The sequence below is a fragment of the Meriones unguiculatus genome, chromosome 7 (assembly GCF_030254825.1).
Source record: "Meriones unguiculatus strain TT.TT164.6M chromosome 7, Bangor_MerUng_6.1, whole genome shotgun sequence".
Lineage (NCBI taxonomy): Eukaryota > Metazoa > Chordata > Mammalia > Rodentia > Muridae > Meriones > Meriones unguiculatus.
Genome location: NC_083355.1, coordinates 6,753,024 through 6,773,334, shown reverse-complemented (window position 1 = coordinate 6,773,334; position 20,311 = coordinate 6,753,024). Strand labels below are relative to the sequence as shown.

The following is a 20,311-nucleotide window of genomic DNA, read 5'->3' as shown; positions in this document are numbered from 1 at the left end:
ACACTGTGAGCTTGAAGCCCGTCTGGGTTACACAGGGAGGGCTGGGCTAATGATTGCTGTCTTACCATCTTTTGCTGTAAATTATGCTACTGGTGTCATAGGGACATTTTTGACCTGGAGACAGGGTCTCTGAGATAGCCTAGAGGTCCTTCTGCCTCAGAGATCCTCACACACTGGGATTATAAACAGGAGCTACCATGCTCAGCTAATAATTACTTTTACTTGGAAAATGTTAGTATTTTTTACCACTTAAAAAAATATTGTCACCAGGCATAGTGGCACACACCTTTAATCCCAGCACTAGAGAAGGCAGAGGCGGGTGGATGTCCGTGAGTTAGTGGCCAGCCTGCTCTACAGAGCAAGTCCAGAACAGCCAGGGCTCTGTTATGCAGAGAAACCTTGACTGTCTGTCTCTCTTTTCAAGATAGGGTTCCTCTTGTAGTCCTGGCTGTCCTGGACTCACTCTGCAGACCAGGCTGGTCTTGAACTCACAGAGATCTGCCTGCTTCTGCCTCCTGAGTGCTCGGATGCCTGGCCAAGAAAACTGTCTCTGACATTTTGGTTTATGATACATAAACATGTTTTTGTTATAATTCCAAGTTGGGGGGTTTTAGTTTGTCCACACCTGTTAAGTGTCTCGTGCAGATCATGGTCTTTGCCAGATGGAATTAGTTGAAGCCTGAGGACTTTGGAGGGTATAGATATGATAGTCCTGAGGAAGAAGGCACGGCTGCTTGGAGGAGGGCTGATTGCTGCTGGTTCGTCCTGCTGCTGCATTTGCTGTTTGCTGACTTGCTGGTTCCCTGCATTTCTGGGTTTCTGGATACTGGTATTGCCTGATATTGGCGTTGACTGATATCGGTATTGCCCCCAAAAGAATCCTACTGCCTTCCCTATCGGGAAGCAGCAAAAGAACTCCACCCCCTGTCCCTACTAATCTTCTATCCTTTCTACCTGGTGTTGGGGGGTTAGAAGGGAGGTAGAAATGGTCAAGAACCCTAAATATAGTAGGTTTGACTAAAAAAGAAAAAACCTAGTTAATAACCCATTAATCCCAGCGCTTGGGAGGCAGAGGCCCGTCTCAAAACAAACCAACCAACCAAAAACCACTTATGGGGGAGGGAGGAGTTAGAGAGATGACTCAGCAATTAAAGCACTGCTCTTCCAGAGGACCTGGGTTCAATTACACACAGACAAAACACCAACGAACAAAGAAAAATAAATTTTAAGTAAGTAAATATTATTACTGAATAGGTGGTGTGGGCATTAATCCTAGCACCTCAGGAAGGAGGCACAGGCAGATGGATCTCTGTGACTGTGAGTTCAAGTCCTGGTCCACAGAGTGAGCTCCAGGATGGTTAGGGTCTTGAAAAATCAAAATAAAATAAAAATAAAATAGAATCCCCCCCAATTGTTAAGCATGGTGTCACCTTTAATTCCAGCAATAGGGAGGCAGAGGCAGGCTGATCTCTGTGAGTTCAAGCAAGGCCAGCCTGGTCTGCAGAGTAAGCTCCTGTCTCAAAAAAAAAAAAAAAATAGCTATTTTTAATTCATAAATATACTGTTGTTGTCACCGATTATAATGCCACTGTGAAAGTTTTAGGAAAGGCAGGAAGATATAAGATCAGTTATGCTTCGTGTGACTCTACAGTAAATTGAAGCTTCTGAAGTATTTTATTGTATGTATACTCCTGTTTTACCTGCATGCATAGCTGCATGTCTTCGTATCACGTGTGCCTGGTGCCAGAGGCCAGAGAGAACATCGGGTCTCCCGAGACTTTTGTTTGATATGGATGTGCGCGCTTGAACGGAACCAGGGTCCCGTGGAAGAACAGCAGGGTTCTTAAGCACCTAGCCAACACTCCAGTCCCCTAAACTTTGTGTTGCATTTCAGTGATAAGGATTTAAATAATTATTTGACGACAAGAGGATTTCCTTAACATCTTGGAGGTTTTGTTTGATGAGACTGCGTCTCATTAGTCCTGAGGTGAGCGCTTCCCTGCTATATAGCTAACGCTGGTCCTGAACTCCACCGATTTTCCAGTCTCCGCTTCCCAAGTGCTGCGATTGCTGGTTCATGCCCTACTTCCAAGTTTATGTATGACCTCGAATTTAAGGAATTTCAGAATAATCCCAGGGAAAGGAAAGTTGCCAGTCTGTAAAAGGTTGATTAAGTCGCGTTGTTTTGGGGTGGGAATGTCCGTGACCAATTCCCAAATAGGCACGTTATACACGTCGGAGTTCGGAAAAGGGACTGCGAATATTAACAGATCAGGAGGGAGGGACCACAGCCACGGTTAAGAGGTAAGACGGGCTTCCTGAGGCCAAGAAGCCTCGACAGGAACAACAGATGCAGCAGCCCGCACCTGCGCATGCGCACATCCTCCCACCCGCCGCCTCCGCCTATCTCCCTGGGCCTTCCTCCTGCCTGGTGTGGGAGTGTCCGCGGCGCCGCCTGATCTAGTGGGAACATTCCGTGAGGCCAAATGGCCCCTGGCGCCGTTTTCCCCGAGGTGTTGCCTGGACTGTGACGGAGGGACACGAGTGGAGGTCTGCAGAGGGGGTCGTGGCTGAGATCGCGGGCCCTGCGGCATTCAGCTGTGCAGGCCCTGCGTCAGCCGCCCTGTACGGGTCCTCTTTGGCAGCTGGCTGCGAGCGGGAGGCCTGAGCGGAGAGCAGCAGCAGCGCGGCAAGGTCCCGGCGGCAGGGCACGGCGCTATGGAGGAGCTCGATTGCGAGCCCGCAGTAACTGTAAGGGCGCCCCGGAGAGGCTTGCGTTGTCGCGGTGTGGAGACCGCGTGGCCTTGGTCACTTCAGGCTGGCCTCCCTAGCTGAGGGACGCACGCTTCTGTCTTGCACTCAGTTGCTACCATCGGGATGTCAGATTAACTGGCTGCTAGGTTAGGGCGGTGGTGGTCCCTAGGCTTCAGGTCCTGTGAATACTCACCGGGTCGCAGAGACCCTTCTGCATCCCTTCATCCCTTGTCTTTTTCATCTTTCTGCTTCCCTAGTTTTTCCCCGTTGGTCGTTCGAGTGACCTCGGTGTGAAGCCTCACATCATCCCTCTGAAGAGCTTAGTAAGCTTCTGCTGTCCAGGCCCGAGGCTTAATAAACACGTTATTCATTATCTCGGGAGACTATCGACTACCTGTTTCTGTCGCTTTGTCTATTCGCTCGGACTTAGGAAATACTTTAAGTATTTGGATATGAGCATAGAGGCATCGGATACCACCTGAGCTGGAGTTCCAGGTGATTGTTAGCTGCTTTAGGTAGGTGCTGGGAACCGAACTCCGGTCCTTTCCAAGAGCATTAAGCACACTTTAACTTCTGGACCCTCTCCCCAGCACCTCCACTTGCATTTTTTCAGGACTATATATCAGGTGTGGATGATCTGTGATGAATCATCAGAGCCAGGTGTTTGATACCTGTCTCTAAGCCCAGCATTTTGGAGGCTGGGGCTGGGGGCTCAGCAGTTGAGACTAGCCTGGTTTAGGTTGCAGGACCGTTCTCTAAAAGCAAGGGAGTAACCCCAGCACTTGGGAGGTGGATGCCGGAGTAACAGAAGTTCAAGGACAGCCTGTGTTACCTCAGCCCTTGTTTACAAAAAAACAAAAAAGAAAAATTGGGAGCAGATGGGACTTGTGAATAAATTATCTCTTAGGGGAATTTTTTTCTTTTCTTGTTATTGGGTTTAGCTCTGTAGGTCAGAAAGCCTGTAGCCACATGGCTTGTACAATTGGATATGAGCCTAGATTCAAAAGGATTGGTCTAAACTGGAGAGAGACATTTAGACTCATGAACAGAGGTGACACAGGCTGATGAGAGTGTTTCTGTTAAGTAATTAAGTATTTTTATTTTTGTTTTCCTCTTTGGGTTGTGGGCTTGCCTTGAATTTAATGATCCTCCTGTAACAAGCTCGTAAGTACTGGGGTTACAGCTGTGCTCTGCCACACTGGGCTTTTTTTCTTCAACACTTGAGAATTGGCATGCTGGGTTGAGGTACCCATTCAAATACCCTTGCTTACATAATTAGTGCCCCTACAGACTTGGCTGTCTTCAGCCATGCACATGTGAGCATTGTTTCCTGATGGATTTCTTCTTTTTAAAAAGTTTCTTTTATTTATTATTTCATTTATTTATTTAGAGAAAGGGTTTCTCTGTGTAGCCCTGGCTGGCCTAGGACCTGCCTCCCTGGTACTGCGATTAAAGGCGAGAGCCACCACTGCCCGCCCAGCACGACTATGGATTCCTGCAGTTATACTTGTGAATTGAATGGGAAGAAAACCCTAGGAGTAACCCTAGGTTCCTGTGTTTTATTAGTGGATTCCAGGCGTGAATTCCAAGAAGAAGCAGATGTGTTTTGACTGGGGTCCTGGGGAGATGCTCCTGTGTGAGACTTCCTTCAACAAAAAAGGTAGATCTTGCTCACTTTTGTCTTGTTGACTTTCTGGGTCAGGAAATTGAAGTTACTTGGCAACATTTTTTTTTTTAACTGTTTGTTGTGGTTTTGAGAAGGGTCCCCCTGTGCAGTCCTAGTAAGTTCAGGTTTGTGCAGTTTTGCTGTGTAGCACAGAGTACATCTTCCTCCGTGAACCTCCACACTTGACATTCAATTTTTTTTTTTTTTTTTTTTTTTTTTTTACATTTTACTCTCTGTGAGTCAGATCTGCTTGCTTTTGCTCCCTGAGTGCTGATTCCAGTATATAGGTTGTGAGCCACTGTGTGGGTGCTGGAAATTGAACTCGGGACCTCTGGAAGAGCAGAGCTTCTTACCAGCTTGAGTCACCTCTCCAGCCCTCAGCCAGCTTTCATAATTAAAGAATTAAAAATACTGAAATGTAGCCAGGTATGGTGGTACATGCCTGTAATTCCAGCATTCTAGAAGGCAAGGGCAGGCGTATCTCTGGGAGTCAATGCCAGCTTGGTCTACAAAGCGAGTACAGGACAGCCAAGGCTACACAGGGAGAGATCCTGTATCAAAGAAAAAACCAACAACAGTAACAACAAAATACTAGATGGAGTGTTTTCTCCTTTGGGAGAAATGATAGACGTTAAATTATTATTGTTTTTGTCCTGTCGCAGATAAACCCGAGAAGGTGCCGAGCTGTCCCTTTGTTTATATCATACGGAAAGATGTAGGTGTTTACTCTCAAATTTTGAGAAAACTCTTCAATGAGTCTCATGGAATCTTTGTTGGCCTGCAAAAAATTGAGGAAGAATTGACGGGAAAATCCAGGAAAGCTCAGTAAGTGGTGCCGGTGCGTGTGAAGCCGCGACGAAGCTGTGAAAGGCATTCTTACCCCTGTGAGTGGCGGAGGACTCGTGATTCTCCACGAGTCTTCCCACAGCTACAGACTGTAAATACTGTTGGAAGACGTACTGGCTTGATAAGCGTTTGTTTTTAGACTTCTTTATTTGTGTGTGTCCCTTAAACACCACTACCACCCAAAATAAAATAAAATTAAATAGAAGGGAGTCTAGGCCAAATAAGCCTTTCAGTTAGATCTCATTTTTGGGAGATTTGAAAATGAGGCAGGTGGATCTTGTAGCGCTAGTGGCCAGCCTGGTCTGCATAGTGAGCCCCAGGCCAGCCAGAGCTACAAAGCAAAACCTTGCCTCCAACATGGAAGAATTGTGTATGAGAGGTCAGCAGACAAGGCAAAAGAAGAAGAATTGCTTCCGAAGCTTTTGTTTTTGACGGGGACTTTGGAAAGCTGCTCTGTGGATCAGGCTTTGTTTTCTTTTTTCTTCCTTTTGAGGTGGCAGGGAATGGAGCCTCCTCTGTGAATGCTTGGCTGCTGAGCGTGTCACTGGGCAAGCACTCCAGGCTAGGCTTTGTTTTCTTCCTTCTTTTCAATTGTTCTGGTGTGTCATGTAGCTCACATGACATTGTGCTTGCTAAGTAGATGAGGATGAAGCTGGGCTTCATCAGTGGTAGGCAAGCAGTCTCCTGACTCAGCTATATCCCAAGGCCTTTTTTTTTTTCTTTTCTCCTTTTTTCTATTCCTGGATACATGGTCTAATGTAGCCCAGGCTGTGTGTATTCACATATGTGTGTATTTTTGACCTTGTCTTCTTGCCACCTCTCATGTTCAGGGTTATCAACATGGGCCACCAAGCAGGGCTGTCTGTGTTGATGTGGGACAAGCACTGTATCAGTTTAGCAGGAATTGATTAGTGCACATTGGTGCAGGTACCTGTGGAACCAGAAGAGGGCATCGGCTCTCGGAAACAGTTACAGGCTGTTGGGAGCCATCTGATATTGGTTGCTGGGAACCAAACTTAGGTGCTGGCAACTGAACTCTGGTCCTTTCTAACAGTATTATGCTCTCTTAACTATTGTGCCAAATCTCCAGTCCTTATTTGCTTGTTTACTTACTTGGTATTCTTGCATGAGTTTATATGTAATGGAGGCCAAAGTACTTCAGAGCTCCTGGAATTGGACTTGCAGATTGATGTGAGCCCTCTGATGTGGGTGTTGGGAACCAAACATGGGGTTTTCTGCAAGAGCAGTTCAGCCGCCTCCTGTCTTTTGATTCCTCTCTTTCTGGCATCAAGATATGTTCCCATTGAGCTTGGAAGATGGCTCAGCGGATTAGAGCACTCACTACTCTTGCAGAGGACCCAGGTTCTAGTCCAGCACCACATGGTAGCTCACAACCCCCTGTAATTCCAGTTCTTGGAGGACCTGATGGCCCCTTTGGGCCTCTGAGGGCACAGGGTATGTCCATGGTGTCTATGCAGGGTTAAAATCCATACAGGTAAGTAAAATTCAAAAAGGTACGTTCCCGTGTCATTTTGTATGTCATTCCTTTTTTTTTTTTTTTTAATTGTAGATTGGTTCGCGTGAGTAAAAATTACCGATCAGTCATTCGAGCCTGTATGGAAGAAATGCACCAGGTTGCAGGTAAGGACCTTATGTATATTTGAAGTATCTGGTGTATCTGGTGCTGTTTTCTCCAGAGGCCTTTAAGGAGGCTGCTTTGCAGTTCATACTAGGGCCTTGTTTTGATAAGATGCATAAGTGTTTTCAAAGAAAATGGGTGGGTGCTTAAGGAAACAAACACATGAGCTGTGTGGGGTTTCTGAGAGCAGAGTGGATGGAATACGGTCAATGCAGGTTGATTTACTTAAGATGTTTTGTGTTCTGCTAGTTGCTTCTAAAGATCCAGCCAGTGGCCGGCAGTTCAGCAGCCAGGTAAGGGGTAGCTATTTCATTGCATTGGCAACATTGTGTCCTTAGTGCCTAGGGTGGCTTTGTGGTCACTGAGGCGGGAGGTTTCACCTTTCCCGGTAGACCAGCAGCTCTTTGGGATGGCAAGCATGGTTTTGAAAGCACTGGTGTGGTAGTTCCTTACGGTCTAGCCCATTGGAACACAGTATTGATAAATACTGAGTTTTCATTTCTTGTGGAAAAGTGAGTTCTAAACGCATGATGTTTGTGAGTTGTCGTTTAAGATGGAGGGTTGAACTTTTGGGACTACTGCTTAGGCTCATGAACCCCCTGTTTTTGCTGAGCAGCAAGATTATAATTGAGTAGGACCAGAAGGTGCCACAGAAGACTCCTTCCTTCGTAGGCCCCAGTGTTTCTGTGACTGATGAGCAGGGCAAATACACTGTCTCTGACTGGTACAATGTGTGTTTTCCCCTGTGAATAGGGTGATGGTAACTGAACAGGAGGACAGTGAGATGGGGGCAGCTGGGACAGGGGCTTCGTCTTCCTAAGGACAGGCTCCAGGTCTCCTTTATCTCACGTGGGAGGGTCTTCTATCAGCTTTGCTCTTTCAATTTTTGCAGTGCCCGCTCTCAGTCCCAGCACCATAGGTGTGCTAAGTGTGTGCGCTGTTGCTGAGCTGCACCCTCGGCCTACAGGTCCCCTTTTATTGTGTGTGTGTTTACTGAGTGTATGTTTCCGTTGTTTAGGTTTAGCGCACCTGTGTGTGCGTGTGGAGGACTGAAGATGCTGAATTCCTTCTGCTTGTTCTGTGTCTTCTAAACCTGGGGCTTGTGTTTTCTTGGCTTGGCTAGCCAGCAAGTCCCAGCGAACCTTCTCTGTTCCCCTAGTAGCTGAAGCTACAGATGGCTCAGGTCTCCAACTTGTTACTTGTACGCTGGGATCCAAACTCTGTTCCTCATGTTTGCACACCACAGTTTCTTAAGGAAGGAGCAGTCTCTCCTGCTGGCCATGAACTTGTTTTGCTCTTTTCTGTTGTAGATGCCTGAATATTGGGTTTACAGCTACCATGCCTGGACCTAGACTTTATATTTTTTTAGATTTAATTTTTATTTTATGTGTATGAATATTTGCCTGCATGTGTGTTTGTGTGCTGTGTGCATGCAGTCCCCGCAGAGGTCAGAAGCAGGTGTCGGGGCCTCTGGAACTAGAGTTACAGGTAGTTGTTGGCTACCATTTGGGTGTTGGGAATCAAACCAAGGTTTTTTGCAAGAGCAGCCAGTGCTCTGCACTGCTGAGATCTTCAGCCTCTGGACTCATCCTTTAATAGCCCATTTCTTAAACTTCAGTCCTTGGCATCTATATGTTGGTGGGTATAGACCACCATTCCTCTCTTCCGCTCTCTGTCTCTCTCTCTGTAATGATTCAGGCTGGCCTGAAAGTCCCGTTTCCCCCAACCATCACTTCCCAAGTTCTCGGATCATAGGCCCAGGTGGGCATGGAACTCCTGACACTCCTGCCTAGGTCTCCTCTGAGAGGCAGGTTTACAGGTGTGCACCGTTGCCCTGCCTCCAGCTTTGCAGTTTGATTTTCCTTTTAATTTTTTGACAAAATTTCTCAAAATTATTTTTTTTTTTTTACTCAAATAAGGTTCTTTCTTGAACCAATCAAGAGCATCAGTGAGCTATGCTAGTTTATTTTTCTAATTCAAATTAAAATAAAATCACCAGTATGTAAATTATGAAAGTTTTTATCTCCCTATTTGAAATCCCCTCCTGGGCTACCTGGTGAGAAATCCTGCCATAGGCATATCAGCGAGTCAGGGTTTGTGACTCAGGCTCTACTATATTTCTTCTCTTTGATGTCAGCAATATTTTCAGTTAAAACTTGTTTCTATTTCTCCCTTAGGTCTCCATTTTGTCAGCCATGGAGCTCATTTGGAACTTATGTGAGATTCTTTTTATTGAAGTAGCTCCAGGTAAGCCCACATTGTCTGTCTGTTTGATGTAGCCCCAGTTAGCCCAGGCTAACCCTGTTGTAACATCGCAGGGTCCCTATCATCCTGTGCCTTCCCGTCGGGTTTTCTGCTTTAACATCAGTGTCTGTACTTTGGGTGGGGTGGGACCTGCCGCAGATGCAGCTGGGGTCGCTGTGTGACGCAAGTGTCTCCTTAGCTGGCCCTCTCCTCCTCCATCTTCTTGACTGGGTCCGCCTGCATGTGTGCGAGGTGGACAGTTTATCAGCGGACGTTCTGGGCAGTGAGAACCCAAGCAAGCACGAGAGCTTCTGGAGCTTGGTGAGTGTGACGTTGGCTGGACCCTTTCCCCTAGCCATGCATTCTGCGTCCTGCCGTCCTGGCCTCAGGATGGCCTGCTGCTTCAGGCCTTGGCTCAGTTCTTTGAGTTTATGATCATAGAGGTGTTTCTGCATCTTTCCTTCTCAGCTCCAGAGCAATTTAAAACTTGATTTAGAGAGTAACGCTTGGTAAACTTGCCATTGGAAGAAGAAGCTTGATTTGTTTGTAGCTCTGAGAAGTATGAAGATAGTCAATGTGGTTGGTTGATGGGGGAGATAGGATGGGGCTGGAGTGCAGGGAACACAGGTCACTTTGAGGTAGGAGAATACTCTAGGGAAGCCCTTCTCAAGCTGTGGGTCAACAGGGGTTGCAGAGCAGATATCCTGATTACCAGATATTTACATTATGATTGATGACAATAGCAGAATTACATTTATGAAGTAGCAGTGAAATGATTTTTATAGTTGGAGTCACCACAACATGAGGAACTGTATTAAAAGGGTCTCAGTGTTAGGAAGCTTGAGAACCACTGATTGATCAGGGTTCGTGCTAGAAGAGGGCTTCAGATCACATTACAGATGGTTGTGAGCTGCCATGTGGTTGCTGGGAATTGAACACAGGACCTTTGGAAGAGCAGAGTGCTCTTAACTGCTGAACCATCTCTCCAGCCTTTGTAAAGGGAACTTTTATTCACCTGTTTCAACTGTTGTCTTGGAGGCCTACTACCTCTGTCTGCTAACCTCGGCCTAGTCCTGGAAGCTTCTAGTCTCTGTACAATCTAACCTAGGCCTAGAACATTTTCAGCCTCTAAGAGTTACTGCTTAATAAGCCCACCCTTCCTTGTACTTTCTGAGCTCAAAGCTGACTGGTTCAACTCAGCTGTTCTGGCTCAAACTCTTCTCCCAGGTAACTTAATCTGCCTTTCTTTTGGCCTCTGAATTGCTCTGCTTAGCCTCAAACTAGCTCCAGCAATTTTTTTCTAATCTTCTGGCTTCTTGTCATTCTCTAGCTCTGTCTTCATCTGTGTTCTCTCTTCAACCTTTCTATTATTGTCCTGATAAAACAGCTCTCTCTCTCCCTCTCTCCTTTTCCCCCTTTCCCTCCTCCCTCCTCTCTCCTTGCTGTATCCTCTCTCCTCTCTATCTTAGCTAGTTTCCTTTCCTCTTTCTTTTCGTGAGAGTTGGGTGTATCCCTTTCTGTCAAGTCTTCTCTGATTCGTCACCTTTTCTGCCACTCAATTAAACATAATTTCCTTCATTGTTTGGGATTAAAGGAATGTACCACCATGCCTGGACCTAAGCCTTTCTTTACCTGAAACTTGCTCTATACCAGGCTGCCGTGAACTCAGATCTGCTTGCCTCTCTCTCCTGGATTAAAGGTGTTTGTTTTCCAGCTGGATCACACAGTCTAGAAGGTGTTTGGATGTGGTCTCTTGCCAGAACAGCCATGTTCTGAGTTAACATTCCTCTACACGTTTGAGCTAGCCTGATGTACAGAGTTCATTCCAGGATAGCCAGGGCTATACAGAGAAACCTTTGGAAAACCAACCAACCAAAAAAGATGAATGTATTTTTAAGTTGTATGAGTATATGTGTGTTATATATGTGACCCATATGTGTGCTTGTTGGTTCTTGGGGCCAAAGAGGGTGTCCGATCCGTGGAATTGAGGTTGTAGGTTCTGAACTGCCAGGAGGGGCTGAAGGTTGCACTTCTTTCAGAGCGCAGAGTGCACGGAGCTGATAAGCCATCTGCTCAGCCCCTGGTGTTTGTTTTGAGACAGGATCTCATTCTGCCTGTAAGCGTTTGCCACCGTTTGGTGTTTTATGGCGTGCTGGGGATGGCCAGAACCTGGGGAGGCATTCTACCAGCTCACCTCCGTCTGTAAGCCCAGGGCAATGCTCTGTGTGTGGGTGGAGGTTGTGTGCTCACTTGCTTGTTTACTTGTGTTTTGTCAGTTTCTGGCATTTTGAGACAAAGTCTCATACCATGCTAGCCAGTCATCCTGGGATTGTACATGTAAGCTACTGTGCTCGGAACTACGTGGATGGAACCACGTGACAGTACCTAACTACTAAGTACTGTCCGCCCATGCTGGCTTACGCCTGTTTCCCCACATCTGACATGTTTACATGGTTTTTTCAGATAGAACTTGGGTCCCTTGTGCTTGCAAGAGGAATGCTTTCCTGACTGAGCCATCTCCCCAGCCCTGATTTCTTCTTTTCCATGCAAAAAATTTTTGGCAGTTCCATATGTGTTTATTGTGAATTTTGGGGTTGCACAGATTGCTCAGCGATCAAGAGAATGTACTGGCTGCTCTTGCAGAGGTGTCCTTGGTCAGCATCTCTGTTGGGGGGTTCACAACTGCCTGTTGTAACGTCAGTTCCTCTGGCCTCTGCAGATGCCTGTGCTCATGTGCATATAACACTACCCCTTACATATGTGTATATACACAATTTAAGATTAAAACAGTTTGTAAATAATGAAATTTAGTAATTTTCTTCTTTACTTTTTATTTTTTTTTGGGTTTTTTTTGAGACAGGGTTTCTCTGTGTAGCTCTGGCTGTCCTAGAACTTGCTCTGTAGACTAGGCTGGCCTCAGACTCGGAGTTCTGCCTGCTTCTGTTTCTTGGGTTCTGGGATTAAAGTCATACACCTCCACCTGACTTCAATTTTAGCAATTTTCGTTCTTCATTTTTCTCTCCTCCCCTTTTTTTCTGATACCCTTCTTCTTGGCAGTCTCCTTCCTACTTTCATGTCTTGGTGTTTGCCCTGTTGATTTTCGTTAGGACTTTCTGCATGATGTGGGCAGAAGGTTATTTACTGGAATATGGACAGCTTGCCAGTGGCTACACCACTGCGGAAAGTGACCTGCTTTGTGTCTGTGTTTTAGTGTAGACGTGTCTTAAAGTCTCTTCTGTGTTTTCCATGCATGATATGTAAATATTTTCTCAGTCATTTTTTTTCACCTTCTTGTTAAACACTTGACAATAATTTGAGACAGTCCAACTGTCTCTTCTTCCTCCTCCTCTTCTTGAGACAGGGCTTCTCTGTGTAGGCCTGGCTGTCCTGGAACTTGCTCTGTAGACCAGGCCTACCTCAAACTCCCAAGATCTACCTGCTTCTGCCTCCTGAGTGCTGGGATTAAAGGCGAGCACCACTACCACCCAACTTTAGTAGGAGAGGAAATGGTTCATTTGGCTTATGCTTCCACCTCATTATTTGTCGTTTAAGGAAGTCAGACAGGAACTCATCAAGCAGGGCAGGAACCTGGAGGCAGGAGCCAATGCAGAGGCTAAGGAGGAGTGCTTCGTACTGGCTTGCTCTCATGGCTCGCTCAGCCTGCTTTCTTACAGAACCTAGTACCACCAGCCCAGGGATGGCTCCACCCATCACGGCTCTCCAGTGGGCCCTCTCCCATCAATCACTAATTAATAAAATGCTCTACAGGATTATCTATAGCCTGATCCTACAGAGGCATTTTTGTTTTGTTTTTCGAGACAGGGTTTCTCTGTGTAGCCTTGGCTGTCCTGGAACTCACTTTGTAGGCTGGCCTTGAACTCGCAGAGCTCCACCTACCCCTGCCACCATTGTGCTGGTATTTCAGGTGTGTGCTGTCACTGCTGGCATATGGAGGCATTTTCTTAGCTGAGGTTCCTGCCTCTCTGATTTTAGCTTATGTCAAGTTGACATAAAACCAGCCAACATAGGGTATCACTGGGAATTACTGCTAGAAGGGAGGATTTCTTGTTGACTTAGGGGCAAGGGCAGCCTGGAAAAGTCAGCACTTTGCAGTGCTGAGCCTTCTGCTGGGGCTCATGTTCCAACATCTCTTTGTAGGTGACTGTCTTGGTGCTTCAGGGCCGGCTGGATGAGGCACGACAAATGCTGTCCAAAGAGGCCGACGCCAACCCCTCTTCTGCAGGCATGTGCCGTATCCTTGGGGATCTGATGAGGACAATGCCCATCCTCAGCGTATGTGGGAGCTGCCTTGCCTGCCTGGTTGTGGGAGGTAGGGATCAGGGAGCATGTCGGTCTGGGCGGCTTAGAGTCTCACAGCCCGTCCCTCTCCCAGCCTGGCAACACGCAGACACTGACAGAGTTGGAGCTGAAGTGGCAGCACTGGCGCGAGGAGTGTGAGAGGCACTTGCAAGACAGCACATTTGCAGCCAGCCCCCGCCTGGAGTCTCTCTGCAAGGTGTGGGACAGGGGTCCGGTCAGGGCTGACGGGGGTCCGGTCAGGGCTGGGGACTTCCCTTGGCACCCTGGTGTCCCAGGCTTCTAGGAGCTGGCTTTTCTTTGGAGAGGGCTGAGTCACTTGGCTGTGAAGGAGGGAACTTTCAGCTTCTAATTGAGACCCATGGCCTCAGATGAATCAGAGAGTCTTCTCTGTGAGGACAGCTCAGAGAATGTCTCTCCTCAGATAATGCTGGGGGACGAAGCTACCCTGTTGGAGCAGAAGGAGCTTCTGAGCAACTGGTATCATTTCCTAGTGACGAGGCTGCTATATTCTAACCCCACAGTGAAACCCATTGACCTGCACTACTATGCTCAGGTGAGTGAATGAGTTTGCGGGGGGACTGCTTGGCGCCCTAATTCTCAGTGTGGCCTCCTTGCAACAGGAAGGTTCGTTCTTTACTTCCGCCCTTTGGGAAGGAACTCCTCTCCAGATTCCCCTTTGGGAAGGAACTCTCCAGACATCCCGTACAGCAGTCCTGTGCTCCCCCACTCCCACCCCACCCCCAGTTTCTGCTTCCATTTTGGAGACTGAGTGTTCTATCACCTTTCTGCAGTCCAGCCTGGACATGTTTCTGGGAGGTGAAAGCAGTCCGGAACCACTAGATAACATCTTGATGGCAGCCTTTGAGTTTGACATTCACCAAGTGATCAAGGAGTGCAGGTAGGACACCTCTCATTTTAATTGTTTTGGACATGGTCTCCATGTAGTGCTGACTGTCCTGGAGCTTTCTGTGTAGACCAGAACCTTCAGTTCCTAGGGACTTGCTTGCTTCTGCCTCCTCCATTGGGGTTAAATGTGCGCACATCACACCCGTGTCATGGTAGCTGATTCGGTGGCGTTAAATACACCGCAGCCAGCACCTCCGTTCACTTCTCGAATGTATTGTTCCTCCTACCGCGCCTGGCATGAGCCTGGGTAGTTTATGTGGAAGTTAATTTTCTGATAGTGGTAGAGGCTGGCGTCCACGGTGAAGGCTGGGAGATGCATGTTTTGGTGAGGGTTGTGCGCTGCTTTGGTAGCACATTGTTGTTGGTTTTGTGAGACAGTCTCTCACCGCTTAGGCAGTGAAGGAATTCACTGTGTAGCCAGGCGGGCTAGCAATGCCGCCTCAGCCTTCCACATGCTGGGATTACAGGTTTGAGTGAAAGGGTAGAACACCCTGTTTCATGTGATGGAAAGTGGGAGAAGGGGACATAGTTTGTTAAACTCCTTTATAAAATTACTGTATTTCATTTGGGAGGGAGGGAGGAGTCCTTATCACCTACTGAAGACCTTATATATTAGTGTCCTCATGGCCACACTTAGGACTACCCAGGCCTCCTGCCTATGTCCAAACCATTAATGGTTTCTATTTATTTATTTATTACATATATATCAGAAGAGGGCTCCAGACCACATTATAGATGGTTGTGAGCTACCATGTGGTTGCTGGGAATTTAACTTGGGAGGAGAGCAGCCAGTGCTCTTAACCTCTGAGCCATCTCTCCAGCCCCCGTTAATGGTTTCTTATGATGAGTTGGGAGCTCTTGTGTGGGAGAACTGCCTTGTTTATCCTTGCTTCCATTTCAGGTATATTCAAAATGTCATGGCTGGAAATGATGGTGATAGGAAATAGCCAGGCTTGGTAGCTCATGTTTGTTATAATCCTACCACCCGGATGGCTAAGGAATAGAGAGGATCAGGAGCTCAAAGGCCAGCCTTTACTACATCAAACTTTCAAGCATAGCCTGGGCTATGTACAATCCTATCTTTTTTTTTTTTTTTCCTCTGTGTGCCTTGTCTGTCTTAGACTTGCTTTGTAGACCAGGCTGGTCTGGAACTCACAGCAATCCATCTGCTTCTGCCTCCCAGAGTGCTGGGATTATAGGTGTGGGCTACCACGCCTGGCATCAGATCCTGCCATTAAAAAAGGAAATAAAAGAAAGTCTAGAAAGGGCCTGAGAGATGGCTTAGCAGGTATTTGACACCAAGCCTGGAATGTTTGGTTCCTGGAACACACATGGTAGAAGGAATTGACTTGATTGCCCTTTGGCCTCCACATGAGTGCTGTGTCTCTGGATGTGTACATGCACACATTTGCACACACAAGAGAAATGGTAAAAAAAAATCTAGACATCCTGAACAGGTATATTACACACTGACTGAACAGGTGCCTCCTTTAGAGGAGAGTTCAATTTCAGTGAGTTGGGCTATCAAACTATCATGGCTGTGATTGACAGCCCCCTCCCTGAGTGTGTTCCTTTATTGTAGCGAACCTTAAGTGAAATAGGGAGTGTCCAACAAAATAAAAGATAAACCTTCCTGGCTGGTGGGGTGAGTCATCCACTTGAGAAGTGGAGACAAGATTCGAAGTTCAGGTTCAACCTTGGCCACACAGTGAGTTTGATCCCTGAGTTACAATGAAACTCTGCCTCAGAAAACCAAAACTTTGCTAGGTGTGGTGGCACAAACCTTTAGTCCTAGCACTATGGAAGCAGAGGAAAGGGGTCCTCTGTGATTTCTGGGCCAGGGCAAGACTTACATAGTCTCAAAACAAATGTTTTGTTTTTGTTTTTTTAAGATTTATTATGTATCCAGTGTTCTGTCTGCTTGTATACCTGCACACACATCTCATTCTAGATGGTTGTGAGCCTTCTAGAATCGGGTTCAAACTCGGGTATTCATGCTTGGCATCAGGCACCTTTCCCCTCTGCCTCTCCTGTTTAAAGTCATGCGATGCAACCCCTCCCCTGACTTTCTTTTTGCCTTGGTGTCTGGATTTGCTTGCAGCATTGCCCTGAGCAACTGGTGGTTTGTAGCTCACCTCACAGACCTCTTGGATCACTGCAGACTCCTCCAGTCACACAATCTCTAGTAAGTTAGATCACCCAGCATTTGGAGGTGGCGGGGTGGGGATAATGGTGGGTGGCAGGAGCTCCACAGGGGCCAGGCTTGCAATCAGTGCGGCTTGTTTGTCTCTTCTAGTTTTGGGTCTAACATGAGAGAATTCCTCCTCCTGGAATATGCCTCAGGACTGTTTGCTCATCACAGGTAGGAAATCCCCACATGCTGAGCTTGTGCATGCCAGTGGAGCGTCCCTGTTCTCTCTTGTCTAGTTCTGAGGGCTCAGACAAGTTGGGATGATGAGGTTCAGTTGGCAGTGCTCAGAGCCATAGGGCAGCATCTTGGCTTTATTTATTTATTTATTTTATTTTTAAGTATATGAGTGCTTTATCTGCATGCCAGAGAGGGCATCAGATTATATTATAGATGGTTGTGAGGCCATCGTGTGGTTGCTGGGAATTGAACTCAGGACCTCTGGAAGAACAGACAGTGCTCTTAACCTCTGAGCCATCTCTCCAGCTCCCCATCTTGGCCTCTCAACCATCTGCCTTCCTTGCACCTTAGCCTGTGGCAGCTGGGAGTGGATTACTTCGACTACTGTCCAGAGCTGGGCCGAGTTTCCTTGGAGCTGCACATTGAGCGGATTCCTCTCAACACAGAGCAGAAAGCCTTGAAGGTGCTGAGGATTTGTGAGCAGCGGCAGATGACTGAACAAGGTGATAAAGCGCTTCCCCTAAGGCTGTCCCCTGGGCTGTTAGGGCATCTCTGGGCCGAGGAGTGCCTCCACTGTAACAGCCTCTGCACCCAGTGTGCAGTACATGTCAAGACACAGAGCCACCATTAGGGAGGGACAGAAGTTTGGGTTGCCCTTTAAAACCTAGAAAAATGAGGCCCTTTGCCTTTTAAAAAAGGTCAACCTGCTCTCAGGTCCATGTGTCAGGCCTGTGCAGTGCTGAGAGTCCTGTGTGGGTAGGTGGTTGCTACCAGCAAAGCCTGGACCAGCAGGGAAGGCTGGGCAGGAGCACAGCAATGGGACAGGTTTGCATGCATCCTCCCATTCCTGCTAAATAAGAAGCACTTCACACACAAACCACCTCTTTCAAGCCCATGGTGTTCAAGACCTGAAAGAAGATAGATTTTTGTGGTCTCAAGACAGATAATGGTGGGACCTGTATGTGGAGGAAAAACAAGACTTTTTTTTTTTTTTTTTTGCTATTCAATCACAAACACTCAGAAGCCATTCTGCTGTGGTACTGAGCAGAGTGAAAACAGAAGAATAAACTATGAAATTTCTGGTTCTTCTCTGTTAGCTGTATACTGAATAGATTGTAATGACGCTGTAGGAAGGCCAAGCCTGTTCCCACAGGGCTCTTCCCAGGAGGGGATTATAAAAGCCTTTGCCTTTTTGTTTCTCCTGCAAAGTTCGAAGCATCTGTAAGATCTTGGCCATGAAGGCTGTCCGCAATAATCGCCTGGGTTCAGCCCTCTCTTGGAGCATACGTGCCAAAGATGCTGCCTTTGCCACACTTGTATCTGACCGGTAGGTAGTTTTCCGGTTGGCTGGGAGGTTGGAGCTTGAGGGCCTAGTACTGCTGCTCTAACCTCTGGGTTGGGCCCTGCAGATTCCTCCGGGATTACTGTGAGAGAGGCTGCTTTTCTGACTTGGATCTCATTGACAACCTGGGGCCAGCCATGATGCTCAGTGATCGACTGACATTCTTGGGTGAGTCTCTTAGCATTCTTTCTCCTAGGTATGAGTGGACACTTGTGGAGATGGAAGAAAGTTTTCTATATTTCTCCAATCTGCATAGAAGCCTGTGTTAGCCTTTGCAGTTTTGTTAACATTTCTCAATAATTCCAAACTTAAGTATAGAAATGGAATGAGGAATGACATTTGTTTCAAGACAGGGTTTCTCTGTGTAACCTTGGCTGTCCTGGACTCGCATTGTAGACCAGCCTGGTCTCCAACTCACAGCCCATCTACCTTCCTCTCGAGTTGCTGGGATTAAAGGCAAAGGCGTGTGCCACCGCCCAGCTGGAATGACACTTTTATATACACTTTTCATACTTAGTTTTGTTTTGAAGACGGGGTCTCACTGTGCAGCTTTTGGCTGCCCTGGAAATCCCTATGTGGACCAGGCTAGCCTCTAACACAGAAGTTTATTTGCCTTACCCCCGCAAGGCTGGGATTATGGACCTGAAGGTTTGGAATGGTTCCTGTGTCCTATGCCCCATCACACTTGCACCAGATTTTTCTCATTACTTGTGTGAGCTGGCAGTTCACTGCAGGAAGAGTATAAGTTCTCCATTTCATATATACCACCAGGACTCGTGGAGTATTTAATGCTTTTTTAAACTTCTGTTTTGTGTGTGGGTATTCTGCCTGTATGTATGTCTGTACCAGTATATATCTGATGCTTGCAGAAGCCAGGAGGAGGTCTGGGGTCCCATGGGACTGGAGTTAGTTAGTTGGTTGTGAGCTGCTATGTAAGTGTTGAGCATTGAATATTCATCTTCTGCAAGAACAATTAGTAAACTTAACGAAACCATCTTTCCAGGACTGATATTTCCCCAGAGTTGGTGCTCTTTAAGAACTTTCTTTTTTGAATCCTGCATTTCATTTATGTATGGATTTAAGACCGTTCTACCAGCATTTCCAGGTGTATGGAGTTCTCCTAGTTTAAGGCCAGGGTGGCTTTTCTGAGTGTCGGGTAAGTGGACTGTTCACGTGAACTCACACCCCCCCCCCCACAGGAAAGTACCGGGAGTTCCACAGACTGTATGGGGAGAAGCGTTTTGGTGACGCTGCTTCTCTCCTGCTGTCCCTCATGACCTCTCAGATTGCACCCCGTTCTTTCTGGATGACTCTGCTCACAGATGCCCTGCCTCTTTTGGAACAAAAACAGGTAAGGCTTCTTCATCACATCTAAGCGGAGTTTATTCTGTGGCCATACAGAAGCTCATATATGCCTCCTCCTAAGTACTCTGAATGCATGCGTAGTAGAAGGCCCAGGCTCCAATCCAGTGTTCATTTAAGAAAAGCTGAAATTACGCCATCTACCACCAGTGCTCAGCCTTACTAGAGGGATGGATGTGAGACAGCAGCAGTCCAGGGCTTTGTATGCAAAGCATTCTTCCCAAAGCTTTAGGTCTTCCCTGAATTTGGTTCCATGCCTAGACCAACACAGGCTCTGCCTGGGGAGCAGCAAAGTGAAGCAGCCTCTTTCCCCTAGGTGATTTTTTCAGCAGAGCAGACATACGAGCTGATGCGTTGCCTGGAAGACTTAGCCTCAGGGAGGCCAGAGTGTGGTGAGCCCGATGCCCAGCGACTCCAGGTTATTTTAACTTTTGGGTTGGTGACTCCATGTTGAAGGGGGTTAAAGTTTGTCTGGGGATTTTCTTCCATTCTCCTGCATTGAATTAGCCTCTTATGAATTTATGTGCCTTTTAGTTATTAACATGCTCTGTGGCATGCTGATCTTTGGGAGGAAGTGGGATGGCTCCAGTCTTCCTGTCCCTTTAGTCATCCAGCCGCCGCTTAGTGCACTGCTCTCTGTGCTGTCCTGAACAGCCTGTCATGCCTCACACTGTCTGCTCTTTAGGATGACGACATAGAAACCACCAAGGTGGAGATGCTGAGACTGGCTCTTGCCCGGAATCTTGCGCGAGCAATTATTCGAGAAGGCTCACTGGAGGGCTCCTGAAAGAAGCCAAGGACAGTTGGAACTTTGTATGGCGATGTAAATAGATTTTAAAAGAATAAATTCTCTTTTGCAAGAAG

General features: G+C 47.0%; 1 protein-coding gene across 3 annotated transcripts; it reads left to right on the top strand.

The window, feature by feature from the left end:
* Positions 1–2,466: 2,466 nt before the first annotated feature.
* Nup85 (nucleoporin 85) lies at positions 2,467–20,310 on the top strand. Of its 3 annotated transcripts, none has more exons than XM_060386404.1 (20): positions 2,468–2,751; positions 3,012–3,249; positions 4,321–4,414; positions 5,083–5,245; positions 6,837–6,907; positions 7,155–7,198; positions 9,083–9,152; positions 9,349–9,470; positions 13,308–13,442; positions 13,543–13,665; positions 13,891–14,022; positions 14,261–14,367; positions 16,477–16,560; positions 16,672–16,737; positions 17,095–17,246; positions 17,953–18,070; positions 18,153–18,253; positions 19,285–19,436; positions 19,764–19,865; positions 20,133–20,310. In XM_060386404.1, exons 3-20 carry the CDS (start codon positions 4,354–4,356, stop codon positions 20,232–20,234), a joined length of 1,905 nt encoding a protein of 634 aa, XP_060242387.1. In that variant the 5' UTR covers positions 2,468–2,751; positions 3,012–3,249; positions 4,321–4,353; the 3' UTR covers positions 20,235–20,310. The 3 variants fall into 3 exon arrangements, with proteins under 3 accessions (XP_021491244.1, XP_060242387.1, XP_060242388.1); XM_060386405.1 differs by having other exon boundaries at positions 3,012–3,269; XM_021635569.2 differs by lacking the exon at positions 3,012–3,249 and having other exon boundaries at positions 2,467–2,751.
* The last annotated feature ends 1 nt before the right edge of the window (position 20,311 follows it).

Coding starts and splice junctions, on each gene's coding strand:
- Nup85 (XM_021635569.2), top strand. CDS start 2,719: ATGGAGGAGCTCGATTGCGAGCCCGCAGTAACT. Junction 5,246..6,836: donor GGAAAATCCAGGAAAGCTCA/GTAAGTGGTGCC, acceptor TTTTAATTGTAG/ATTGGTTCGCGTGAGTAAAA. Junction 19,437..19,763: donor CTCTTTTGGAACAAAAACAG/GTAAGGCTTCTT, acceptor TCTTTCCCCTAG/GTGATTTTTTCAGCAGAGCA.